At 48.5% G+C, this 27,922-nt stretch overlaps 1 protein-coding gene across 2 annotated transcripts; it reads left to right on the top strand.

Moving 5' to 3' along the window:
* Nucleotides 1-61: 61 nt before the first annotated feature.
* On the top strand, nt 62-27,868 carry Pmp22 (peripheral myelin protein 22). Of its 2 annotated transcripts, none has more exons than XM_052196716.1 (5): nt 62-199; nt 4,130-4,246; nt 5,359-5,458; nt 20,918-21,058; nt 27,361-27,868. In XM_052196716.1, exons 2-5 carry the CDS (start codon nt 4,169-4,171, stop codon nt 27,522-27,524), a joined length of 483 nt encoding a protein of 160 aa, XP_052052676.1. In that variant the 5' UTR covers nt 62-199; nt 4,130-4,168; the 3' UTR covers nt 27,525-27,868. The 2 variants fall into 2 exon arrangements, with proteins under 2 accessions (XP_052052676.1, XP_052052675.1); XM_052196715.1 differs by lacking the exon at nt 62-199 and adding an exon at nt 2,503-2,669.
* Nucleotides 27,869-27,922: the final 54 nt, after the last annotated feature.

Raw genomic sequence — 27,922 nt, 5'->3', positions numbered from 1 at the left:
CCCTGAATAAACTGGAAAGACGCCTAGTGCAGCTTCAGTTACAGGGAGCTCCACCAGAGCGCATCTCAGGGAGCCTGGCTGGAAGCAGCAGAGCTGGGAGTCTGGTCTGGCATCTGCTGTCCTGCGGGGAGGGCTCCCATCCTTGGCTCTTGACCGACAAAGAAATCCAAGTGGAGGAAGGGGTTACACCATTGGTCTGGTGAGTTTAATTGGCAAATGGTGTCTCCGGGCGATGTGTGCTCTGTAGGGTGGCTCAGCTCCTGTCCATTGCAACCTGCAAATGGAAGGACTGCAGTGAAGACAGCACATAGGTCCGGAAAGTAACAGAGACTCAGGGGTTCTCAAAGTCTTGCTTTAAACCTGGATGTGTATTTGGCTGGGGAGGCAAGTGAGAGGTCCGGGAGTATCTAGAATCTGAATGCATCCCGGCTGGAAGGGGAAGGGGCACCAAGATGGCCCTACCTAGGGTGAGGCTGCAGCGTTCACCCAGTGGGCAAGTGGGGCTGATATGTGGCCACTTCCACCTGTGGCCGGGAGGCTCTGGGTGTGGCCAAGCTTGCTCAGCATTTCCTCAGGAGCATTTCCTCTCAAGCCCTGGGAGCTGGCCAGGAAGCAAGAGGCAGCAGGGGACAGAAGGGGTCACCTTTCTGGCAGCTTGTGGTGTGACTGTGACCTAAAGGACTGTTGACCGAGATACCGAGTTCAAAAACGGGGAGGAGCTGTGGATGAAGCCACAACTAGGCTCTTTTCAAGATGTATATTAGACTTCCTTTAGAAGTTTACTTAAGAAACAGCACGGGAAGAGAATCCAGAGTTAAAGGCGACACCACTGAGAATTCTTGGCCTTATTTATGGCCTTAAGTAAGAGCACAGCGATGACTTCTAGGACACATCTAACTTATAAAAATGACCCAGGGAAACAGATCCGTTTCCATTGCCTCAGCCATTCTCCTGCCGCATGCCTTCTCCTGTGGCTGCGTGACTCTGGATAGTCTGTAGTCTATTTTAGTGCCGAGGTGGACAGGCTGGCCTTGAAGGGCTGTGACTGTTAAATGTGGTGTTCTTAGAAGAGTGGTGTGTGTGGGGACTGGGTCTGTGTTTTGTTCCAGACACACAGCTAATGGCTCTGAGCCTGTTCTGAAGGATCACCACGCCCTTCAGTGGAGGCTGCAGTCGCCCTTCCCAGATGAAAACATTGAAGCTCAGTAGAGACAGGAGGAATCTGCCTGATTAGGTGTGGCCCCTGAGTGCAGAGCTCTGGCTTCAACCACTGCCCTGCATCTTCTTTCAGCCTCCAGTGTGCCAAGCCCAGGCACGACACCTGGCATCGGCAGGGCACTGAATAAAAAGCGCCACACATACTCTTTTTTAGTCCGATGAGAAATTTTTAAAGATCATTGTCTGAAGAATGCATCAAATTTATTTTTCTATTTAGTGAGCAAACACTTACAATTAGTTCAAATAGTGGCTACTTTTGGATAGCAGAATAACATGGAACTATCTGATGCTCCCAGGGCTGTATGACACACTGCTCTTAACAGGTAGGGAGGGCGTGGGTGTGTGGTAGAGAGTTTAAGTCACTGACTCCTTGCTCATTCAGCCAATACAGGTGACCTGATAGTTGGGCACATCTCCAAGAGCGGGCTAGCCTCTCCCTCCTTAACTCTGGGCAGCCACACACAAGTGGCCATGAATCAGCTAGTTTCTCTGGCTGCTCTTCCTGCACCTCAGATGGCCACTTCTCTCACCCACCCCCATGGCCAGCACTCTAGCCAAGGCTGGGAGCCAGGCCAGATTGCCTCAGGCAAACTTTGCCTGGAGCATATATGCGGTTGTAAAATCTGGTTTTGCCAAGCCTCGGAGGAGCTGGGATCCTAGGGCCCCCTGTCTGTCAAGCCTGGATTTTCCTCCCCCTTCCCCTTCTCCTGGGTTCCGGTCCCAGCATAGCCCTCTAGATATCTCCCCTGAATCCTAGTAAACCAGAATACTTTCTAGGTACAAACTTGGATGGTGGGAATGGGTGTTTTAAAGACTAGTACAGTTAAGACCCCAGAGCAAGTCAGGTGTTCCAGGACCTGAGAGGTCCTGGCTGCCGGTGGGAGAGGGGATCCAACCTCACAGTCCCCTCATGGGCACATTTCACTTCTGTACTCCCAAAAACCCAGCACTAGGCACTTGGGACATGTGGCAGGGAAGTGGGTACGAAATCCGAGCACTCGCCCATGAGGGGGCAGGGGCGAAGTTGCAATGTATCGGGCAACAGGGCCCAGGTACCACAGAGCTAGTGTAAGTGAGAGGTGAGAACCCCAGGGCCTCCAGCTTCAAGTAAAAGTCGGGGTTTTACAGAGATCTGGTTTTTCCGGGGGAGGGGTGTCTTTAAATCCGAGTAACTGTCTCTGGCAGAGGGCGCCCCGCCCGCCTGCCCCCTCTCCTCGGGGAGGCCCGCCCTCCCCGCACACGCTGACCCCGGGACACACCCTTCTGCAGCGACGCAAACAGGGCGTAGTTCCCATTAAAGGGGAATGCCGGGAGCCTCCCACTGCCCCCTAGCTTTGCGCGCGCTACCCCGCAGCACAGCTGTCTTTGGGGACGCCAGCAACCCAGAGGACGCACCCGAGTTTGTGCCTGAGGCTACTCTGCTCTGAGACGGCTGTCACTTTGAACTGAAAGTAAGTTGGTAGGGAAAGTGAGGGTGGGCGGATAAAGTTGGACATCTTCTGGAAATGATGTGCCTAAAGAGGGGCAAGGCTCTGACCCTCCATAGGGCCGCCTTGTGGCAGGAGCGTTGAGACCCTTTTCTGCTTCCTAGCCTACCCAAGAGACACACTTAGGACTGCCTCTACATCGTCCAGACCAGGGTGGTGGCGGTGTCTCGATAGAGGGTGGCTGGGGCGGCCTTGCGATTCTTTCCAGAGGATGTACTGTTAAAATACCCAGCCCTCTGGTCCTTCAGGTTCTAGCCGCAGGCTCTGTCCTGATGCTGCTCTCTGCTACTTGAAGCCATCCGATGTAATTTTCTGGAAATCATAGGAGAATCATGCTTATATCTTCAGTGCATTCCTGGCTTTTTGTCTTTGATGTGCTCCTTGTGAGGAACATGGACGTGTCTGGGATAGAATGCTTGTCAAAGCTAATTTAGAAGTCTCCTTGGCCCAAGGTTCTATCCTTAACTGGTCCACTCAGCTGCAGCCAGATTTTCACAGTTGTGCACACTCACCATCAGGTCACCCACGCATTAGCTCTCTAAAGTCTGAAGTGGATGGGGCGGGGGATTGGAGATAGTTATTTCCGGACCTAGGAAACGCATCTTGCCTGCTCTGACCTGCGAGAATTCTCAGACTCGATCAGCCCCTTTACACACTATCTCCTTCCCTCCAGTCAGCAGCACCCTGGGATAGGGCTCCTGGTGCATCCACTTGGGATGGGCCTTTGGACGGGGTCTGCGTGTGCGGTGGGCTCAGCCTAGCTGTCCGTGGGGCCGTCCGGGGGAGCCGGTGGAGCTGGCGGGGTTGAAAGCTCTTAACCCCCCGGGGCGCAAGGAAGGCGCGGAACTCTGCGCGCGGGAAGCTCGGGAGCCGGGCAGTCCTCCAGCCCGCCTGCTCTCCGGCTTCCCAGCCGCCAGCATCAAGGCCGAGCCGGGGGCGGGGCGACTGCTCTCCGCTGGCAAAAACGGGTGGAAACTTGGAGGCAAGTAACGGAACGCGGGGCGCGCTGGGGTCTGGGAAACCAGCCTTGAGCAGCGGGCGACCCCAGGCCTCTGGCTACGTGCCTGGTGCGGCCCGCTGAGCCTCCCGTCCCCTCCGGGGGGGGGGGGGAATCCGCCCTGTGACTCGGGAGGGACCTGGCCTCGGTAGCCTCCCAAGTCCCACGGGCCCTGAAAGGCGCCCAGGCTGGGCGGAGGCTTGCTGTGGCCTCGGCTCATCGTTCAGGAAACTCCTCTCTCCTCTGCGCGCCTCCCGGGGCGATCGAGACGTGCGCACCACTTGCTTGTTTTGTTCCAAAGGCAAAAGATGTTGGATCGCGGGCGGGCACTGGGCGGGGATATGGATGGCTGCGGCCGCCCCCTCTTGGCCAGCTGGGCCCCCGGGCCAGGGCCAGGGCCCTCACACCCGCCTTCCTCTCCCCGCAGGCACCGCTCCACCGATCCCGAGCCCAACTCCCAGCCACCATGCTCCTACTCTTGTTGGGGATCCTGTTCCTCCACGTCGCAGTGCTAGTGTTGCTCTTCGTCTCCACCATCGTCAGCGTGAGTGCGGGGCTAGCAGGGCAGAGCGGGGCAAGGGAGGCTCCCTGCGGGCGGCAGCGATCCCTACTTGGGTTTCCAGCCATGCTTCCCTAGGTGCCAAACTGGAGTGATAGTTGCAGACAGCTGGGCATCCCAGAGGCCCCAGGACTTCTGTTGTTGCACTTCTTTGCCACCGGCTTCTTTTCAGTTTTTTTGAAAAAAGTTAGGCGAGCATCAGGGGTAGGAACTGAAAGAAAGTAGCTGCTTAGATCTCAACAGTCTCATGCCGGAGTGCCCTCCACTGATAGGGGCTGGGGAAAGGAATAACTGGTATGGAGCTGTCAGACACAATGGATTGATGCATTTAAAATTTGCTTTCTTGAAAATGAAGATGTATTCTGGCTTTAACATCGTAACGTGAGTGAGGCAGGCTAGAAGTGTGGTTTCTGAGAAGTATGTTTGGGATTATTGGTATTTATGTTAATTGCTTTATTATTTACAAGATCTTAATTATGACTATGGCTGTTGCTAATCTTGGCATGGCCGTAGGAGATACAAGCTTAGTTGGCACAGAGCTTGGTTTGCATGCATAAAAACCTAGCATGGCATGAACTTGAGTGCCTGAAACTTCAGCACGTCCTTAGGTAGAAGAAGGGTCAGAAATTCAAGATCATCCTTGGCTACATAGAGAGTTTGAGGACAGCCTAGGCTACATGTCCTTGATCCCCACCCCCAAATATATGTAAAAATGAAGGCTTGGAGAAGGCATGGCTAGGAGTGACACCCAGAAAGTATAAGTGTAGTGAGGGTGGAGTTGTCCTTGGGCAAGTCCCTGTTTGCTGCTATGCCATACATTTCTGTGCATGGTACCATTTGTATGAGTTTGGGTGTCTGGAATCTCTCTGTTTCCAAAGTGCCTTTCACACACAAAACTGTGTTCCCACCTCCACGTGATGTCTGTACCAAACTGTCACCTCTCATTCTTTGATCATGAATGTCAACTTGAGCAGGGAGTGGTGAGGGAGGAAAGGGGAGGGCCAGGTGTCCCAGGGATGAGGCCTGTCTACCGCCCTGCTCCTTTCTTCCTTTGCTCCTCACTGCTTAACTGACGGGGCGTGTCTGGCTGTTTGCAGCAATGGCTCATGGGCAATGGACACACGACTGATCTCTGGCAGAACTGTACCACATCCGCCTTGGGAGCCGTGCAGCACTGCTACTTCTCATCAGCGAGCGGTGAGAGACTTGTTTTGTGCCCTGTTCAGATTGGTCGGAACGGGTCTGCTTTTGCACCTGAAATGATCAATTCTTGAGGCTCTGGTCTAGAAAGTCCCTGCTGGGTGGGGTGGAATGTGTCATAGAGTCATGAGTCTAACATGAGAGGGAGTCTTCAGTCTCACCATGACTCTACCCGAGTAGTGCCCTCAGCTTGTCCCAAATCGCCTTGTGTCGTGTTCTTTGTGGGCAAAGAAATTTGGACACAGGTAAGCAGAGAAGGTGACATGCCAGGACACACTGAAAGCAGATCCCACAGCAACAAGTGATATTGTGGACATTTTGGGTGTGGTGGCTGTCTCTATCACAAATGCCCTGTGTCGTCCTGCTGCAGCTGCAGGCTATTGGGCCTTCCTGCAGATGGCTTGGCCAGGTTTGGATGCCCTGGTTACCAGACTGCCTTCCTAGGTCTTGGGCCACAGTGGTACCATTTGGCATCATGAACTGAGACTGTAGGCCCTTCTCCAAAGACTGTGTTTCTCCTTTGCTCTCAGCATTTTTGGCTATGGGGTGTTGGGGGGAAAAAGCTGAAGATGGAATTGAAGGAACACTAGGGGTGCTCAGCAGGGAGCCGGGCTGTTCTGAGGGATGTGTGGAACTGAGATTGGTGCCAGGACTTGGGCTTGTGTTCCCCGGAGGCCTGGAATTCCGGCTTTGAAAGGCTAGTTAAGGACAGCTTCCACTCTTACTGTAAACTGCTCACCCGCCCCGCCTCCCTTGCTGGAAGATGCCACACTCCCTGAGAGGAACCACCAGTTCATATCCAGCCCCGCAGAGCAGGCAGCAACGTGACTCATCGCTGTGAGAGCCACCTCCTCGGTTGGAATTTTCTTCATACAAACTTTGTAGGAATATCATTGAAGCATTGCAAATGAAAGACCTTAGTCTTAGTCCCAGTAGAGACGGGAACCGGTAACATATCTACAGTGAGGACAGGTAAGGAACTCTTTTAAGTTTTCACCGTTCTTGGGCTGGGGACAAGGCAAAAGACCTCAGTCCTTTTTCGGAGTCTTCATCTGAAGCGTGTGTGGCACACTAAATTGAAACCATCCTAGAGGTTGCATGGCTTATTGGCAGCCAAGCAAATGCACTGGTTATGAGTGCTTGAGAATGTGATGAGGTTGCTCTTGGTCCCCCCCAAAGCCACAGCATCAGGTTTCAACCACTTCATCTCTAGGGTCTGGCAGAAGTTCCTTGCACATTCACGATATGCGTTTCCTGGCTCTCCCCTGCCATCTAGTGGTCAAAAGTGGCAAGGCCTCCTGCAAAAGTGCGCTTTCTCTGGGGCTTTGGGCCTGGTGTCCACAGGCGCTGTCCCCAAGTGGCATCTGGCCACGTGGGGTTGGCACAGAATTCAAGACTCTTAGGCCCGGAAGGGAACAGTTTTGGCAGGCTTATTAAAGCTGCCTGAGTTTCAGCTGAAACGAGGAGGCAGAGGAACTAAGCTGTGCATAAACTGTCTGCAAGAGAGAATATGGAAGATACAGCCTGTTATCTGGCTGGAACTCTGTCTCTTCCTGCTCAGTAAATAGCAGTCCCTTGGTGCCAGAGCCATATCTTAAAGAGGCACTAGTGCTGTTTTAAAGAGGAAATTTGCCTCTCAGCTTCGCCACGCCTGGCATATTCATCTTCCTGAGCTAGCCCAGTTTCTTAGCACGATTCCAAGTGTGCTTGGTGGCTTTTCTGGGAACCCCAGGCCACAGCTCTGACAATAATGGGTCTTCGAGACACTCAGGAAAGGTCCCAGGGAAGCTGGGCTTGCTTCCACTTAGGCTTATTTTAAATTAGGTGTTTCCGTTTACACTTCCCGAGTAGTAATTACCGCGCTGACGTCTTCCGGGTGTGTCAGCATGTTACACCTAAGTTCTGAGCGGTCAGTCCTCTAGGCCTGCTTTGCCTGTTCTGTGATGTTCAGCAATGAGTTGTGCAACAATACAGTTACAAAGAACAGAATGTTCAAAGCGTCAGGCCCTTTAAATTAAGCCTTGGGCCACCTCCATGAATGAAGTGTGTTTGGTTCTTAGAATTAAGCCTGTTGTGTTTGTTCTTAGAATGTTGGGAGATAGTTTTCAGTAGTGATTTGTAGAGGATATGCATTCAATGTGTACTTCCCATTTACATGATGGGCTCCCTACCTCTGATGGAATTTGCTGCAGCTAAGGCTAGTCTGGAGTTCTGGGTTCAAGGGAATCCCCCTGCCTCATCTTCCTTGAATAGCTGGGACATCACAGGTACATACCACTATTTAGCTCCCACCCACTGTATCTCTGAAGGGACACGGATGCTCCACCCTCTCTCCGGGGGCCAGCTTTGCTGCTGTTGAAGCCACGTGCCTCTAACCTCTTATCACCGTCTCAGCTTTTCTAAATGGCTCCACTCACTTGCTGAGGTGAACCGGCTCTGTGGGGCCCGCCGGGAGGCTCCGGAGCTCTTGGCCTTGGCAGCCAGGGGCCTTGCCCCTGGCGATGCTGAACCTCAGTGAGGAGTCAGGGGATATGGGGGTGGGGACATGAGTCTCTATGGAGGCACACCAGGCCAGGTGCCTGAGGAGAGGGGGCCAACAGACAGTCCCAGAGCTCAGGGAGGAAGTGGAAGAGCAGTTTCTAGTGGGAGGCAGAATATGATCCATCCTCAAAGGGTAGGCAGGACTTAAGTAAATACAGGCAAGAGGGGAGGTAGACTCTGTCTGGGTGACCAGTTGGCTGGTTAGTACTAGGACTCACTCCACTGAGTAGAACATCTTTAAAGCTTAGTGCGGCCAATGAGTTTATTTCTCCCTCTTTTAACAAAGCCTGGCAACCTGGGAGATGCATGAGTTTCATGACATCTTTAGATAACTAGGTACTTTCCAGCTCATTTCTTGGAGTAAAATAGAGTAGAATTGGGAAAATGGAGTAGAATCCTGTCAGAATTTCTCTCTCCCTCTTTCTTCTTCCCTCTCTCCTCCCTCTCCCTCTTTCTATCCCTCCTTCCATTGCTTCCCATGATCTCTTCCTCAAGTGGAGCAAAATCTTGGAGTCCTTAATCCATGTGTGGGCATTTGTTTTTTTCCTGACCAGTTTTCTCTTCCAAACTCCACAATCCCATTTGCAGCCTGCCAGACAGTTCTGCTAGGCTGTTGATGAGACCCCACCCAATCTATCATGCCGGCGCACCCTGTACCTCTCTCCTGGACCATCTTTCTCACTGTCTAGTATCTTAGTGAATAGTGCTTCACCACCCAACCTGCCCAACAGCTGAAGTCTGCCCTTCGTGTGATTCTCCCCCTTCTCAGAGCCCTGGGTCTCCGGAGCCATCCTGTCCTCTAATGTCTGACATGGCAGTCCCCTCAGGTGTCAGAGACACAGAGGCAGCTTCTGATTAGATGGCTTTGATCTGTTCTTGTTCCTCTGTGATTGGATTTCCAAGCTGAATCCAGGATGAAGTTTCTAAGAATAAAACCTGGTCCCATCACTGGGTTTTCCAAGCTTTGTGAGGCCCCATTGGCCTCCATTTCCAAGTGACAGCCTTGGCAAGGTCCAGGGCAGTTGGCTGGAAGGGCCCCCTCCTTTTATCTGGACTTTCAACATTTCCTTCCCCCTCGGATGTAAACCCCAGACCTCAGGATTCTCCTCTCTTCTCTATACTTCCTGCTTCCCTTCCTCACTGTTCTCCTTCCTATTGGTCCACCCAGAGCTGTGCGTTGTACCCACACTGTGCCACAGTGAAGAGAAGAGAGCACAAGGGCTCTCTGTGTGTTGGGCAGCCAGCCATAGAGCTCAAGTGATATGGTGGTGTCACTGAAACACAGGATTGGGATCATGAGAGCTTGCAGTGTGTGCTTGTGTCGGTGTGTGTGTGTGTCGGGTGGAGGGAGCTGTTTGGAGTTGGAGAATGATTCTGGATTATGCTGAGTGAACATCTCGGAGAGGCTCTAGGCGGGGGACCCACTGAGCACAAGATCACAGGGAAAGAGGAACAGAGTGAAATGGTGGAGGAGGACCAGAGTGGGGTGTGTCCAGAGATCCTTCCAGACTCTAGCAAGGAGCTGTTACCTCAAGAGACCCATCTAACCTCCCCATTCGGTTGAAACCTGGTCTACTCTAAATGGTAGGGAATCTATCTGTTTTCTTACAGAAGCATTCCCAAGGCAGACTCTGGGGGAATCCTACCAGGAGTTCCAAACTATCTGGCTGATAAGATTCTCAACACTTTAAAGCAAAACATAACAAAAATAAAACAAACAAAAAAAAAAACCCAAACCTTTCTGCCTTACAGGTTTTCCTCCTGGAGATCTTTATTTTCATGATCAGAAAATAGTTATAGAAAGGATTTTATCTAAGAGAGATGAGTTGGAGTCTTACAGCTTTGACTAGACCTTGGCTTTTCAAATAAGTCAAGTCTGTGAACTCAGGTGCTAATATATTGAAGAGCTACTGCTTGAGGTCTGGGCAACATATCTGCCTTGCTATAAAGTGCATGGATGCCTTGTGTTTGAGTTTCTGTTGTTTTAAATGCATGGAGGAGATTGCCAGCTCTTGATTTCATCTATGTGGACCCGGCCTGCAGCAGAAGGCTCATATCCCAGTCTGCGTGGGTGTGGGAGGGTTACAGGGGCACAACCTGGCCTTGGTCTCATCATCATCATTGACTTCAGAGAACCCAGAGGAGATCAGGCACAGTAGAGCCTGCCTTGGGTGGAACTTGACTAATATCCCATTCCTGCTTACAACATTGCTTTATTGTCTTGGAGACGAGAGACACGGCGACAGCATACTGAGGTCATTTCTTACCCCAGTGAGCCCATATAAAAACCACCCAGCCCTGTTATTATGTTTATAAGCTATATGCCTAGATTGGGCAGATCTATCACTATACTAACTTATTCCCCAGCTATGAAACCCCTTGCTGCTTGCAGCTTCTCTAGGCCACGTGGTTCGGCTCCATATTGGCTTCCACCTCCTCTTCCTCCATCCCCTCTCCTTCTCCTTTCTCTGAGACCTCCAGTCCCACCTTTCCCTTCCGCTGCCCAGTCACAGGCTCTAGCCTTTATTTGACCAGTTAGAGTGGGAAGAAGGTTTACATAAGATTACCTGAGTAGTCATCTACCCCTACTCATGGGCAGCCCCTCTTGAGGAAGCAGAATTAATATCAGAATACAAACATCACCTGGGTAACCACCACCACCACCACCACCACCACCACCACCACCACTACCACCACCACTACCAACAACAACAACAGCAACAACAATAACAAAGATGTCCATTCTGGAGACATCTTTGATTTTAGAAAGTGTCTTCTCATCCCAGTACATGAGGGGAATAACCAAGCACACAAGACTGCTTTTTCTCCCCATCATTTACGAGATGCCCTGCAGGCTCTCTGGTGAAATTGGGCCTCTCAGCTGCAGAGGACCTCTCTGTCTCAGAGGGCAGATAGGGGCCAGACCAGAATCCAACAGACCTTCCTTGCCTTTATTTTCCATTCTAAATGACAGCAACAAATGCATAGCATGCAATAGGTTGTGGGTGGCATTGTTTCGGGCTGAAAACCAGAAAGCATGCATCTTGCCAGCCTCAGTTCCGCCGAACGCTTTCGGTGGTCTCGTCTGTCTCTGTCTCCAAAATGATGCCAGATTTTTTATCTCACTCTCTCATCTGGTGACACTGCCATCCTGGCAAGGTTACCAGAGCATTCCCTTGCTGTGGCTCAGCCTTGGGTCAGACTCCAGGAAACCCCCAAAGGCCCTCTGCATGTATGGACTCGTTTTTCACAGTTTAAAATCTCTGCGGCTCCCCAGCCCAGCCTATAATCTCTGCTTCAGTAAGGGCTCTTGATTTTTCAGGATCCCATGGTTTCTCTGGCAGAAAAAGTGGAATTTAGGGGATGGGATGGGATATTTTAACTCCTGACTTTCTAATCAGATGTCAGTATCTGGGAGTTACTATGGAACATTCACAGTCCTTGCTGTTTAAAACCATGAGGTGTGAGGCTGAAGTGAGGGGATTGCCTGAGCCCAGGAGGGCAGTACTATATGACTAACATAGCGGGACCTGCTTCATAACAACCAGACTTAAGCCACATCCTTAGGGATTCACAGGGCCCAGAAAATACCCTTTGCGTTTTATGGCAGGGACAGATTAGGCCTGGCTTGGCCTGAGGGAATGGTCACTTGAGAGGAAGATGTGTCTGTCAGCCTAGAGCTTGAGGATACAGTCACTGGCATTCAAGAGCCTCCAACTGTCCACCGCTTTCCCCATCAGTCTGAAGATACCTCTGCAATACTACCACTGCGTGTTTAGCCTACTGGTGATAGGGGACACCCAGCTTCCAAGAAGGCTTTTCATTTCTGAGGCGATACCAGTGAGGTGCAGCTATCTGTCCTTCACATATGTGGAAGTCATCCCATACTGCATACAGAAGTTGGTCACACAGTAGTGTGAGAAGGGCCGGGTCTCTGCTTCATGGACCTCACAGTTTTGCGGGGAGCATGGGTTATAATCAAGAAACAGTTCTGAGAGTGGAAAGCAGGGTTCAGAAGGAGGGAGAAAGTTGTCCCTGAGGAGGAAGGGTCACGTCATAGGAGGCCACAGTGAAGGGTGGGTATTATGAAAACAATTTGGGGCCCAGTGAGAGCTACAGTTGATGGTCCTGGGTGTGAATGATGGACAGTAACAGTCCTGATGACAAAGATGATAGAAGCAGCTATGCCAGGCCAGGCCAGGCTGCCTTCTCAGAGCCCTTCATTTAGCCAATATTAGAACCGTGAGGCATCGGATTTCAAGGAACGGACGAAGAGGTAGGCTGGTGATAGCTTTTGCTGCCGCATTCCATGAAGGCTTGTGAGAGCATGGTTGGAAATGATGTCTAGGTTTGTTAGGGCAAGAAACAGGTAGGAAATGGAGTCTTGGACTGAGCTGGTGGAGCTGAAGGAAACCAGAGCAGCAGAGGTGTCGGCAAGGCTTCTCTGGGATTTAGCCATCCCTAGGAACTGCTCTCACTGGATCCTCACATTCGGATATCCCCAATCTGAGGGAAGGTGTTCAGGGTTCTGGTGCTGAGGTGGAGAAGGGAGGGCAAAGGAAGGGGACACAGTTCTGAGCCCCGGACAGCAGTTAGCAGGGATCAGCAAAGGGAAATTGCCTTCCTCTGTACCGGTCTAGACTCGGGCTTATTCTGTCCCACTGCTCACCCTCAAGAAGTGGAAATCTTTCTAGTGACCTTCGAGCCACCACAGGGTGATAGTTGTCTTTGTTCTGTTTGATAACTCTTCAAATCAGGGAGGGCTGCAGTTTCCTCTTTTCCTTGGCTTCTCTGGAGGTAGTGAGATGGTCCTGGGGTGGGTCCCTACTGTATGGTCTGGGTGAACAACAAATGTGACGTTGACTTGCCTCTCTGAGTTGAACCTGTAGGTTTGGCTCAGCTGACTGACTGATTGGTTAAAAAAAAAAAAATCAAAGCTGTCTCTCCATGCCACATCCTCTTCCCTCCCCCTTCTTTACCTTTGTGGATTCTAAATCCACAGTTGGCAGGGAAGGCGCCGACTCTGATTTCAAGCAAGTGGCTGACTTTTCTGGCACTTCCAGAGCACTGTAGTGGAAAAACAAGTCTGCGAGGCCCCAGGAATCCATGCTCTTTCACCCTGGTCTACCTCTAGCAAAATGGGCAGGCGGCCAAGTGCCCTGGTGTCTTCTAGTAGTCTGTGCTAAGGCTGGACGCACTGTCAGACTGTGTAGATTTTATCATATTGGATCAGGTGAAGAACTTGACTCTGGGACAGTTTCAGATTTTTTGAGCTTTTTGGATTTTTGGAGGAGTGGCACCCAGCTTGCTATCAAGTATCTTTGGAGTGTGTGATTGTGAGGTTCTTTCTACCCCTGGGTACTTTGTTCTCACTAATGCCCAGCCACAGCTTTCCCCACTAAAACACCTCCTTAAACCAGCCAGCTGAACAGGCCTCTGGAGAGACCTCTGTGAGCCCCAGGGCTATGCCTTGCTTCTCTGTTGATTTGCTTGCTTCAGAGGTCACGGGCAGAGTTTGCCTGAGCCCTGATCCTCAAACTTTCTGCTGGTCTGCTGTGGGAAGGGCCCGAGGCCCCGGGACAGGACCCACACTGGACTCTGGGCAATCAGGCCGGTGGGCGAAGGGTGAGCAGAGGTCACATTGTTGAGGGTGGAGGCTGCTTGGAAATCCAGCTATTTCTGGAATGACATTCATATTGAGAAATGAGAGAAAATTGTGATTTTTGTGTGATGGTAGTGGGTTGGATTTGGGGGTGGGGTTCTGCCCTCAGGATTGTCATGTGACATTGAAAATAGTGCAGCACTGTGCCTCTGGGAGGTGCTGACCCCTTGCCTTTGTGATTTACCCGTCCAATAGCTTTCTTTCATCTCGTCAGTTCTATCTTAATCTACCTTATGTTTCTAACAACTTATTTATACATTTTATTTTTGGTGATCTTGGAAATCTAACTGGTATCATTGAGCATGATAAACTACTCACAGATCTACCAGCTATATTCCAAACATCCAGGCGTTCTCTTTCATGAATCAAAAAACCATTCACGAATTTCCCAGGAGGAACCAGAGGTCAGGGGTAGAGGCTGGCTCCATGCTGATGCTGACAGAAGCAGATGAACTGTGTTTCCTGGGCTCTTAACCAACCAGACTGTAGGCCCTGGGCTAAGAACAGAGCTGAGGGGGCAGATGGACTTCCTCTTCTGCTCTGCTGGCTCTGGGCAGGAATCTGACCTTGACGGGAACCTTAGATGATCCAGTGCCACCATCCCCTGTGTGTTCTGGGGGATGGGCCTGCCCACAGCCACAGCCACAGCCTACAATAGAAAGTTGTCTGTCTGTCGTCCTGGAACCTGGCAGTCTCACTGGAACAGCAAGCCTGCTGAGAGCAGGAGGGCTTTTCCATTCTGGAACTCAGCACCAAGGGCCGAGATCAACTTAGATTTGGCACTGAGAATTCTAGTGACATTTGCCAGGTATCCACTGTGCCTTCAGTACTGAGTGAAATCTGGAGAATGATGTTTTCCTGGTTTCTGTTGTCGTACAAGTTATCCCAGGCTTGTAATCAGTGAGGGGACACAACATCACCACACCGGGCTTGTTCATCGTTGAAATACTGACCTTTGCAGTTCACTGTATCTGCAGAAACAAGTTCCAAACTGGTAGCAGTCTCTCCCCAACCCCCTTCTGTTTCTCTCTACTGTCCTCACTAGCTTCTTACTGTGCTAGTACAAAAGTGGACAAACTCTAGCCTTAGGTCCCAAAGGAAAGCCGCCACTTGATCTACTAAATAAGGGTTTGTTGGGCAGGTCAGCCACATCCATTGGTTTGCATGGTGGCTGTGCCTGATTTTGTCCTACAAAGGCAGCCGAGTAGTCACTGCCAAGGTCCAGTAACCTCCAGAACTTAATCGGCCAGCTGACTGCAGTCTGTTTGCCGTGGAGACAGATACTTATCTTCTGGTGCTTTACCATCTGCTGTGCTGGGCAAGAGATACACAGTGAAATCAAGATGGTCTCAAATGCTTTCTGGAGTTCTGGTTGGTGCACAGATCCCCTCCTTTCTGTGAGCTCTGTGGTCACCAGTATAGCACTGCTTTGTGTGACCCCGGTGGGGAAGTCCTGAATTGGAGCCTCCAGGCACTATGTAAAAGGTTGCTTCTCTGCCGCTCAGCACCATCTGTGTGAGTGGGCTTGGCTTTCTTTCCCATCGCTCTTTCTTCTTCTCTCCCTCCTTCCCTGATGCAATGGGATTGAACCCCAGGGTCTCCAGGCACCAGCTTCCATACCCTCTTTTAAATGGGCTTTCACAGGAGCTTGAATCATTGCAACCCTGTGATCTGGCTTAGGAAGTCAAGTTAAAGAAGGGAAGTCCAGGTCTCTAAGAGGCAAGAAGCAGGTGGCCGGCAGAGGCACACAGCAGTCGCTTCCAGGTCGCTCCAACTGGAGCGTGTGACGCTAGGGAGAGCACGGCTTTGCTCACCGTCCTTGAGCCTGGTCTCACATGGAATCAAGCACCTGCCCTCTGCCCTGCCCATCCCCTCTCTTCCTAATCTGTTGATGATTCTGGCTGGGGAGCACTGTTAAGGGAGCTGAGCAGCCCCTTTAGGGCACTGCAGGCTTCCCCCTGAGCAGCCATCTGCCTGAGCCAGGCTTGGGACTGTCGTGGAGGCTGCTCTCCCCAAGCCCTGGTTCCGTTTGTCCTCTGATGCCCTTAAGCAAAGCCTGATGGGTGGCATTTGATGAAAAGAGGGTCTCTCTTCTCTATGCCCAGAAATTCTGCCATTTGGGACCCCCCCCCATTGATGTCACATCTTCATTGCCTTATAATTTTTAAGCCTGTTTAAGTGTTAAAATAATACATGTCAAGTTGCCTGTCGTAACAGAGCATGGATTTGTCCCAGGCCTAATTCCAAAATCCTCACAAACTCAAGTTCCTCACATTCAGTGGGTAGCTAGTATTGTGTATAACCTCTGCCCAAGCATGTGAGTAGTTGCTATTGTACTGTTGAAGGGGTGCAGATAAGGGCCGTGTCCTCTACGGGCACAGCTTTCGCAGATGTCTTTGGCCTGGCTGGTTGAGTCTTCAGAGGTGAAAGCTTCAGACAGGTGAAGAATATATTTCTCTTATTAAAATGAAATCAAAAGATGTAGATCCAGTCAAAGTATTTTTGAGCCAACTGCCCTCATTAGGACCAAAGATCCTGGAGTTCCCCTGGGCATCAGATTGACACGTTTGTCACTTTTCTGTAGGATCTACTGGAGCAAGCACTGCCTTTTGGTGTGTGTACATAACGACCCATGCTGTGTGCACATTTTTACTCATGGTTGTCTTCAGGTCTTATAAGGTTCCTCTGTCTAATTGGTCACTTTCCAAGTTCTGCAAGTTTATTGTGGACAGATAGCTTAGTTCACTACTGCAAGATACTGTAAAGGGAGACTGTAAGAGAGGCTGTAGGGAGATACTCTAATTCATTACTCCCAATGATACAAGAGACACCACTGTGAACACCCGGATTCATTTCACTAATCTGTCCTCCATTGGTTTTGACTTTCTTTCTTTCTTTTTCTAGCTGTTTGAGTTGACAGTTCAATCCCCCTTCTTGCCAATATTTTTTCAGCAAAGGCACGAAAGGCCGACATTGTCCTCTGAAGGCTGCTTTGGCTGCGGCTCCTGGGCATGACTCCTTTACTTTCAATGCCGTTCTTTGCTGTTTAAGTATCATTTGGGGGTGTATGTTCAAGTATTTATTTCCAGATACAGATATCAAATTATAGGGTTGTTATGTCTTAAGCACTGAAATTTTTAAATACATTCTTTTGGATTTCTAGGTATAAATGTTTATAGTGTTGTACTTATTTTTTGTGAACAGTGTATCATTTTGATCCAGGTGATGTGATTGACATTAAATTCTATTTGTTATCAGTATGTGTGTGGGAAGTGAGAGGAGAACTTTTAGGAGTTGGTTCCCTCCTTCCACTGTAGCTTGTTCCATCGCTTTCACCCACTGAGTCATCTCACCTGACCTGGTACTATCTTTTAAAAAGTTTTTTTTCTTTTTGACACTTGGATAGATAAGAATTTTTATCTCATTCTTCATGAGTTTCCTATACACCCTCTGGTTATCTAGTGAGGTAGAGTGTCTTCATAGCTTACTGGCTTTATGTTATCTGCTTTTAAGTCACATATCCATGTGACTTCTTAATTTTACATTTGGCTCTTTGATCCCTCTACAGCTTAATCTTGTGCATCTATAGCTAGAGACCTAACTGAGCTGAAACCTCACTAGTATTTCCTTCCTTCGGGTTTTTGAGCTCTATTTAATGTATACTAAGTTTGTATCTATACATCTAAAGTCTTCTTTCTGCCCTACCCTACTCTTAACTTTGTCTTGGCTAGAACATATGGTTTGCTTTGCTAAAATTTTTATAAGCTTTGTATGTACAACATTTTAATTATATATTAGGGATACATTTTATTGAGTGTATCACTAATATTTATTATTTAAGGTAATAGACGCACTGGAGGTCTATTTTTAATGTCTGCTAATTTGTTTATTTTTCTGTTTTTCTTCTATTTATTTTATATTGTTGATCTTGTATTTGTTGTTACTGTGCTTGATTCAAAAAACTTTGCTGTTATTTTTTGCCTTTATTCGTTTTTACAGAAAAAAGAATGAGACAGGGTGTCATGTAACCCAGGCTGGCCTTGAATTTGCTATGTAGCTAAGAATGACCTAGAACTTTGAATAAGTCACCACCCTTACATTGTACAGTACTGGGAACTGCAATCAAGGGCTTGAGCAGACTGGGCAAGTACTCAGCAAACTGAGCTACAGTCATCTTTTAGCTGAAGTTTTGAATCACTCTGTTAAATCCCAGTTGAGATATTTACAAGAATAGCATTACATTGCTCATTATTTTTGATAAAATTGGAGTCTTACAGCTTTGAGTGTTTTTGTCCAGGAGCATCATTAATGTTGCTTTTTTGTTCTTCTCTAAAAGCTGTCAACCATATAGATGTTTGCCTCCCCTGACCCCACCCTCACATAACAGGTATTAAAAATGCATGTTCTCATGTTTCCCAGTGTCAATCTATGCTAACTCTATTATTTTTGGATGTATTACATTCTTTTTTTTTTTTTTTTACTTATTCAGTTGACAGTTTAACCCCCCTATTTTACTATTTTTTTATTAAAGGCAAAAGAGGCAGACATCTTCTCTGAAGGCCGATTTAGCATCAGTGTTGTTTCTTGCTGGGGAGATTCTTACCTTTCAGCCCTGTTTCCTTAAAGGATGGTTTAAATCCTTTTATTTATTTATCTTTAAGTTTGCACATTTATTTTGGTGCTTGTTTCATTTTTCTGTTCTGGGTGTTCATTATGTTTACAAGGCAAGTACTTATATCCCAGGCTATAGCCTCTGCCCTGGCTTATTTTTTTTTTTCTTTTTCTAACTCCTGGTTATATTTTATGCTTAGATCATCTCTGTTTTCCTAAGATGTCCCTCGCTGCCCCCCACCCCCCAATACACAGTTTGGAAGCCTATCCCATGTGCATTTAAAATTAGTTTATAGCTTTTATCATTTGGACATAAATTTCCTATGTATCTGCTGCATCGAGTCAACTCTTGCTGTGAAATAACTTGACCCCTGGTCTTGGCTTTCCGATTTACAAACCTGGAATAAGAAAGCTTTTCTCTTTGATCCCCTTACATTCCAGCTTGAATTCTGTTTGCTTGGATGCTTCCATTCATTTGATTTTGATTATGACTTATTTAGGGTTTCTGTTTGGTTTCAGATTGTGGTTTGTTAGGTAGAACGCTTAGGTAGTTAGCTAGGATGACTTAACTCAAGGAGCTGTTATTTGAACTCACTCCATGTCCTATGGTTGAGGAGAGGGTTGCTCTCACTGTGGGGTAGTGATGTGCTTTGTCTATTGTGCTTGTGGTTGAGAATCACATTCTTCCTCTTATCCCCACAGCCAGTGCGGATGCTCAGCAAACGCTCACAGAATAAATCCCCCTCATCCCCAGTCTGTACTGGTTTGAGAACTAGTTTGGGGTTCACTCAGGTATAATGAAGTTCAACTGTTAATAATTTAAGTCCCGGGTACTTTTCATAGTTGTATAAATTTAACACATACATATTTCATGTTTCTCTAGATTTGTGAAATCTAGAGGTAATTCATATGTTGTTCATGAAAGATCTTAGAACTGGAGAGAGAGACCCAGTATAGTATCTGCTCCAGCTTTGTCCCTCAGGACCCAGCCACAGTAGGTCACAGCTCTGGTTTCAGACTGGGACCTTGAACTTGTGTCTTCCGTGTCATCTCACTGAGCTAGATGTGTTTTAATGTCATAGGTAACATCAACTTTATTGCAGAATGACTTTTCAGAAAAGCCACAGTGTCAGGAAAACACACACATCAGTGGTGGCTGTTTGAAGTGAAATCAGGGTTGCTCCTGGACCCTCAGACATCGTTGTCTTGCCTTAACTGAGAAAGAAATCAGTGATGTGTATTGCTTTGGTGAGAGTAGGGCAGACATGGTGCAACCCATCTGGTGGACACCGTAATGCCCCCTGCCACAGTGAGCTCAGCTTACTCCCTCTCTCATTCCATCTAAGGTCACATTAACTTGCAGCAGATGTTGAACGGGGGACACTCCCCTTCGCCTGAGTTTCTATTGGAAGCTTAGAGATTTGCTGAAATCATTGAGGGTTGACAACAGTGAGAACACGGGAGCCACAATTCCATCTGGTGATTTGATAGAACACAGGTGGCTGAAGCCAAAGGCTCTGGTCCAGACTGACCAAGAAAAGGTAGAATTGGCAGAGAACATGGCATGCCTGTCATCTTTAGTCTTTTTTCCTGCTTTCTATAAGAGAACCCCTAGCTCTGAAGCCATCCCTGGGGTCTCTTTGGGAGATACTAACTTACTGAATATTGGCTATGAGCTATTATTTTTGGAATATAGTAAAGGGGTTCCCATAGAGGCCCATTTGTGGGGCTTTGAATATTGGAAAGCAATAAACATTACTTAAACTCTCAAGCACATAAACATAGAGATACTCCTTGGTTACTATTGGCTTATGGCTTAGTAAGTAGAAACTAATATGAATCAAAGACACATTCAGCATGCAGCACCAGTTGAGGACCCTGCACCCTGCACACTGCACCCTGCACACTGCACAATGCACCCTGCACACTGCACCCTGCACACTGCACCCTGCACATTGCACACTGCACCCTGCACCCTGCACACTGCACCCTGCACCCTGCATACTGCACCCTGCACACTGCACCCTGCACCCTGCACACTGCACACTGCACACTGCACCCTGCACACTGCACACTGCACCCTGCACACTGCACATTGCACACTGCACCCTGCACCCTGCATACTGCACCCTGCACCCTGCACACTGCACACTGCACACTACAGTTTGGAATGATTCTGCTCATGATGGTGGCTAGCTGGGAGTTGCCTCACACTACCACTTCTTGCTACTGTCTCCCTTGTGATGGGAGAACTATACTACACACAAACAGGCCAGCCCAGGAAAAGCTCCAAATTCCAGGTGTGAACTACAGTGTTTACTAGCCCTGTATTACTTTTCTGTTGTAAAGTCAAAAATTACAACTTAGACTATACAAGTCCTGAATTGTCTGCTAGCTTAAGCAGCACATTTGGGGGGGGGGGACTTGGAAGGCAGTTCAGTATATTTTAAATGGTGCTTAACTCCTAGTGACACATACCTTTCCTATATCCCTTTCCAGAAATGTTCAGGGTTCAACAAGACTTGACAATTATCTTTTTAAAATGCAGGAGTGAACTGTTCCCGCCAGATTGGCGGCTCAGCCTCCCTTGTCCCCACATGCCCCGTTCCCAGGCTTGTTTAACCAGGTGTTTCTTCCCCCAGAATGGCTGCAGTCTGTTCAGGCCACCATGATCCTGTCTGTCATCTTCAGCGTCCTGTCTCTGTTCCTGTTCTTCTGCCAGCTCTTCACTCTCACCAAAGGCGGCCGGTTTTACATCACTGGATTCTTCCAAATCCTTGCTGGTAAGTTGTGATGGTGACGTCCATATGGGACTTGAAGGGCATGCTTTCAGAGTATTGGATATTTGTGAATTGGACATTGGGATGTTTACCCTGAAACGTTTTCTCTCTGTGTCTCTCTGTGTGCCTTTCTGTCTCTTTCTCCCACAATCCTATCACATGTGTAAGTATGTGTACACACACATGCATGTGCATATATATTTGAAATTACAAACCTTCCATTGCTCTGTGGAATGAGACACATATAAAAGAGTCAAGGCTCTGAAAGAGAAGCCTCCAACATGTCAGATCTAGCACTGGGAACGAAGCCACAACTTGGGCACATCATTAGAGGTAAATGTCAAAGCATTTTCTGCAATATCATTCTAGTGAGTATTCACCAATTCTAGATACTACGCTTGATTTTAGCCAAAAGGCCTAGGAGAAGAGCTCTGAGGTCCAACGATAAGGACCCATGTGACCCAAGTGGCCTCTGGGTTAAGGGCCTTCCCTCCATTTAGATATTCTTAGAGCTCCCCTAACTGTTCAGAAGTCTGCTTACTGTGGTACTTGATTTACATCTTTCCTTCAACTCTGAACTCAGTGTGAACATTCTAGCACAGTGCCTCAGATGCCTCTGGCTTTCAAAGCACCTGATTTGCTTTGACGTAGGCCTCTTTGAATCTAGCTGCTCATCTCTCATGAGACTTGTTTTCGGCCATGAGAGTTGTCATCTGAGTGGGCCTTACATAAATAAGCTATCTGGAGTTAGAAATGTTGAAGTAAAACAGTGGCTGGGATTGCCGAAGAACATTCTGTGTGGCCTGTCGTCAACTCCAGTCAAACTGAGCTGAAAGGGAGCTCTCCTAGGAATCTCAGGTATCCAGAATGTTCATTGAAATTGCTGGTAGATCTTTCCACTCAAATTGAAAACCCAAAACTGGGGCTTTGCCTACAGACCTCAGATTCTCTCAGATTACCTCAGATTCTCTCAGATTACCTCAGATTCTCTCAGATTACCTTAGATTCTCTTAGAGCGTGATAGTTCTAAGTCAACTTTGTGGGGTTTTCCTCAAACAGGGGAGACAGGAGTGCATGGGTGGAGATGAGATATTAGTGCACACTTGGGAATTAATAGTTTAGTATCAAGGAAGATTTCAGAAAAATGAATGCATCTGGGGAAGGAAAGAGAGAAGAGTTAGTTGGAGACAAAGGCAGAGAAAGGAAGAAGGAGAAAGTAGCCTCATGGTAGCATGTGGAACCTGGGTGTAGCTACCACATTGGACAGCTATGTTCCATGAAGGGCAGGTCTTCAGAGCACTGAAGTATATTGAGTGGAAAACCGTAGAGAATCCATTGAGTTTCAGAAGATACTGCTACAGGGGTCATCACTGCTTCCTTCTTGAAAATTTATTTTTAATTTTTAAACTGTTATATCACTCTTTAGATTTATTTGTTTTACATGTATGGAAGTTTTGTTTCAGAATGTATGTATGTATAGTTTGTGCATGCCTAGTGCTGAGGCAGTCAGAAGACAGCATTGGAGCTCTGAAATTGGCTGTGAGCCACCATCTTCTACCATGCTGGCAGTTGAACCTGGATCCTCTGCAAGATGGATCTTAGAGCCAGTGCTCTAAGTTGATGAGCCATCTCTCCAGGCCCTAGAGCTTCCTCTGGAAGGGCATGCTGGGGTCTGTATGGATCATACTTGTGAGTAGGAGCTTAGGGCAAAGACAGGAGACCGCTGTGTGGGCTCTCCTGCTGTCTGTACATTCCTCAAAGTCACAGCCGCTCTCTCGGGTTTGCTGAATCATTGCCAAAGTCTCTGAGTGAACTATGTTTCTTGATCACACACTTTATTGGCTTGGCAGGTCCCTGTAGGAATAACAGAAAAGCCCCTTCTCAGCTGTTATCTGAATCAGGGTGAGATGGTTTCACCCTGCAGAGCCTCAGGTAGTACCTCTGTGTGGGCTCTGTCCCTGGTGACTTGATGTGCAGCTATTAGCATGCGCTGATCTCGTTGTGAGGTCTCCTAGGACCTTTCCATTCACAGCGAAGCCCTCTCATAAGCTGTGAACCGAAACCTCTTAGGGGTGAATGCCCTGATCCAGCTTCTAGATGTTGGAATCATTTCTGTTCCTACACATTTGTTATCTTTACATTTGCTGTGTTGGGTCAGGACTACTAGATGAGAGAACATTAAGAAAACCCACACAAACACAGAGTTATAAGTAAAGAGTTGTGTGCTTCAATGTTCAGCAACTAACTAGCTCTGGGCAGGCACATGGAAGACCCTCCATATAATTGTGTCCCTGTGGCAGAATCCAGCTCAACTCACATGTGTAGGTATCTTAGCAAACTCGGTAGCCACAGCTTGTGTCCATGTCAGGGCCAGCCACCTTTCCTTAACAAGCCAATTTATAAAGGACCACATTAAAAGTGGAAAGCAGATCTATCCAATGTGGCCATTCTAGGAAGAGGGACAAAAAGACCCAGGGCCCATTTCCCCCAAGTCTGTCTTCAGGGTACTTACTCCTGAAGCAAGTTTAAATAGAGGGCCGTGGATATGCACATCTCAGCATCCCCGGTCAGGGTGTGGTCCACCCACCCTTGACCCATTATTATCTGGGTTTCAGACTCATCTTGGAAGATGTTCTGACAAGTTCATAGAGCCCTGTGAAATCTCTTGCAGGGAGGCAAGTTCTCCCCCAGCCGGTGCCTTTTCCCCCCAGCATGAGATTTCTAGAGAAAATCCACTGTTGTTTCAAGTGTCCTGGAGTCAGACTGAAGGACTCAAGTGTCTCCTTAGAGTATCTTCATTTCTGCCAGGCTGGTCCCAGTTACTGTGGTTGAGAGGGACTCAACCTAAGTGAGTCTCATCTTTCCTATTTGTTTCATTTCTTTTCATACACACACACACACACACACACACACACACACACACACACACACACGGTGCAGGGAGAGAAGGAATTAACACATAATAAAACAGTTGACGGGGAGGTCAGTGTACTCTCCATGGCCCTGTCTGCTCTGAGTGATTCAGAGGTAGTATAAGCCAGACACCACATAGAGAAACCCTTCTCAGTGATTCATCACCAACTTCTCACCAGTGATGCCCACGTGGCAGCACAGTGATGTATGGGCACCTATGTGGGCAGCAGTGGTCATTTGGAAACAGGGCCAGAGGCTCCAGAATCTATCCTGCTGGATAGTAGCAGCTCTTCAAGCATCTTGTGGGTCTAATGATGCTGATGAGAGTGAGGTGGTCTATGGCTGTGTCTTCCACCATCAGCTACCCTGGGTGGGCTTCTGGGCTCTGCTTTCTAGCTGCCTTCTCTGTGGGTTCTGCCCCTGCCCTGCACAGGCCCCCCAGGTCCTGGGGAGTCTTTCATTGGTTGAACATCACCACTGATTTCTGGACTCAATGACTAGATCTGCTGCTAAATTGTCTTTCCCTGGCTGCTGAATTGTCAGGTCCCAGATGCATGCACAGCTGATGGCTGTGGTCCACCATTCTTTCTCCTCCTCCTCTTCCTCCTCCTCTTCTTCTTCTTCCTCTTCCTCCCCCTCCTCCTCTTCCTCCCATATCCAGTCCACCACCTGGCACTGCTGTGATGTGGTGTCCTCTGTGGGTGCTGTGCCAATTCTTTTCTCTGTACTCATTGATGCACTGCACCCATGTACAAACCTACCCCTGCACCTCTTCCCTCCTGCCCCACGCCCACTCCTAAATCCCATTTCTGCTTAGCTGCTGGAGTGATCTCTCTTCTGCCTTTTTGGGTTTTTCATTAAATTTTATTATTATTTTATTGTAAGTGTTTGGCTGTTTTGCCTGCATGCATGTCTGTGCCTCACTTGTCTGCCATTATAGTAGGGGCCTGAAGAAGATGGCAGATCCCTTCAGGAACCAGAGTTAAACAGTCATGTGGGTGCTGAGAATTGAACCCAGATCCTCTGAAAAAGCAAGCACTCTCAACCATTGGGTCATCTCTCCCAGCTCTGATTTTATTTTTAAATCACGATGTAGATCAGGCTGACCCCTGAGATGCTTGGTATCAGCCTCCTGAGTGTTGGGATTATAGATCTGTGCCATCCCATCTGGCCTTGGGGGTAGCTTCCCAGCACCTGAGTCTACTCATGTTTTTTCCTTGCTGGAGATCCCCACACAGCTTCCCTTCCCTGTCCCCTTGCCATGTCACTCTGGCCCTGGATGAGATCCAGCCTTCCATCATGTCAGGTGGGCCACCACCTGCTGGAAGTTTTCAATGCTTTCTCCCAGTCTTAGCCTTGACCTGTCTCCTCTTCTTGGAGTTTCTATCCTGCCTGTCTTCACCTGGCCACCTCTTCTACATCTCTAAGATCCACCTGAATTACCATCACCCCTTAAGACTTCTGTTCTGCTGTGTGGAGCTCAGTCCATCTAATCTTTCGGGGCACTGGGAATATTCCTCTTTTCTACACTATTTAGTATTGAAAGGGGTATCTGTCCTTTGGACAGGCATCACCTTGAAGGCCGGAGCCTTGTCTCATTTATTCTGAAACCTTCACTATCTAGGACAGGGTGTGCATATAGTGAGCACCCTTTACTTGCTGGAAGAACCCAAAGAGGTGGAGATGATGAGGAATTACCAAGAGTCTCTCGACTGGCCCTGTAGTGGCTCTTTCCAAAGGTGCTGAGATTGAATTGCTTGGCTGGGATTGCCATTACTATTCAATGTTGCAGACTCGGGCATCTTTGTCCTACTCTCCTTCCTTGTTTGCTTCCTGTCTTGGTTTTCTTATGTCTTAAGATGGAGTCCCACAGTCTAGCCCAGGCTGGCTTTGAACTCAAAATCTCCCTGCTTCAGCCTTACAAAATGTTGAGACTTTGAGGCTTGTGTCACAAATGCCTAGTTTGTATTTTCCTTTCCTTTTGTGCATATGGAGCTAGAGATGGGCCTTGCACATGCTAAGCAAGTATGCCATACTGATTCACACACAGGGACAGCCCTGGTAGCTCTTAGCAAGAAGAGGTACTCAGGGGGAAATAGGGCGAGATGACTGGGGACCCTGGATCCAGGCTAATCAAACAGGTCCCAGGACATCTAAACTGCTATTGCCCTTCAGTAGGATGATGGCTTCTCATGACACAGCCAGCTTTGCTGTCTCTGCACTTTCTGTAGGTAATGTCAGGTCCTCGGTCCCGTCCCACAGCAGTCCCAAGACTATTGTGTGGCTTTTCCAGTGGAGGCTAGCTGAGTGGGCATACTCTCCTCTGAGTTGCCAAAGGACAGTCTGATCAGGGTGTATTGTGGGACATCATTCCCCCTTCTTCTGTTTATTCAAACAAAGTTGAACTGTCCAGCATGTCAGCAGCCCAAATAGCAGTGAGGTTAGCTGTAGGTGGCCCAGGGAACTGGCGCCCTGGAATTGCACAAATCCCACACAGCCTGCTGCTTTTATAATAGTCCTTCAGAGCTGCTCAAAGGCCCTGTTTTCACTAGGGAACAGATCTGGCTTTGTCCAGCTCCAGGCTAGGGTACTGATGTCATTGGACCTTTCTCTGTGGAGGGATAGAGCTGTCATATGGGCAGAGGTGGTCAAACTGGAACCTGGTAACTGCACCAAAGAGTTGGGATGGCCTGATCTACCTGTGTGTCTGAAGTCCTTTCATCTGTTTTGCACTTCAGGGCTGGTCTTGGAGTCACCAAGTGGAATGGCGCTGCTCTTTATCTGTCACCTCTCACTGGGACTTTTGACTCGCACCCTTGCTGTCCTCCTTATTTCCTCCTTGCCTCCCTTCCCCCTCCACCACAAATCTCTGTCTGACTTCGTCACCAGTAGGTACTGCTCACTTACATTCACGGGACAGCAGTCCTAAGGGAACCAGATCCCCTGTGGTCTGCAGAGAGTCAAGCCTTTGCTGTTCATCTGTGACACCACCAGCGGTACAGAATCACCTCACTTCCGCTGTTTTTTTTGGTCATGCATGACACTGCCCGTTCATACAGTGATTTGCAGCTTCACCAGCATTATCTGCACAGGGCAGCTTCTTGGAAGAACTAGGCAGGCTCATTTTGCAGCCTGAGGCCTCATTGCCTGTCTCAATGGCCTGGGAAAAGTGTCATGGTGAAAGAAGGAGAAATGAGGGAGTGAATGTGCTGGCCCCTCAGCGGGGGTCTTGGCCTGGGTGGCCATCGTTGGGTGCCTTTCATATGTTTTCCAGCAATCCCTCCAACCCCCAGTCCTGAGCTGGGAGGCCTACCAGGATTCTCCCCACCTAGCATTGTGGATGTGCACCCCTACCTAGAACCCCACAGTTATCTGCTGTCTTCTCCTCCCAGGTCTGTGCGTGATGAGTGCGGCGGCCATCTACACAGTGAGGCACAGTGAGTGGCATCCCAACACTGAATACTCCTATGGCTTTGCCTACATCCTGGCCTGGGTGGCCTTTCCCCTGGCCCTCCTCAGCGGCATCATCTACGTGATCCTGCGGAAACGCGAATGAGGCGCCCGACGTACCGTCCGTCCAGGCTCTGAGCGCGCATAGGGTACACAGGGAGGGAGGAAAGAGACCAGAAAACAAAACCAACCAACCAAAAAGAGCTAGCCCCAAACCCAAATGCAAGCCAAACCAAACAGAATGCAGTTGAGTGGGGAATGCTGTCGATTGAAGATGTATATAATATCTATGGTTTATAAAACCTATTTATAACACTTTTTACATATATGTACATAGGATTGTTTGCTTTTTATGTTGACCGTCAGCCTCGTGTTGAATCTTAAACAACTTTACATCCTAACACTATAACCTAGCTCAGTATCTTTGTTTTGTTTCTTTTTTTTTTTTTTCATCTTTTTGTTTTGCTCAGACGTAAAAACTCCACGTGGCCCTCTTTCATCTGA

This window comes from Apodemus sylvaticus, chromosome 10, assembly GCF_947179515.1.
Source record: "Apodemus sylvaticus chromosome 10, mApoSyl1.1, whole genome shotgun sequence".
NCBI classification, from domain to species: domain Eukaryota; kingdom Metazoa; phylum Chordata; class Mammalia; order Rodentia; family Muridae; genus Apodemus; species Apodemus sylvaticus.
Note: the sequence above shows the minus strand (reverse complement) of the source record. Positions and strands in the feature narration are given on the sequence as shown.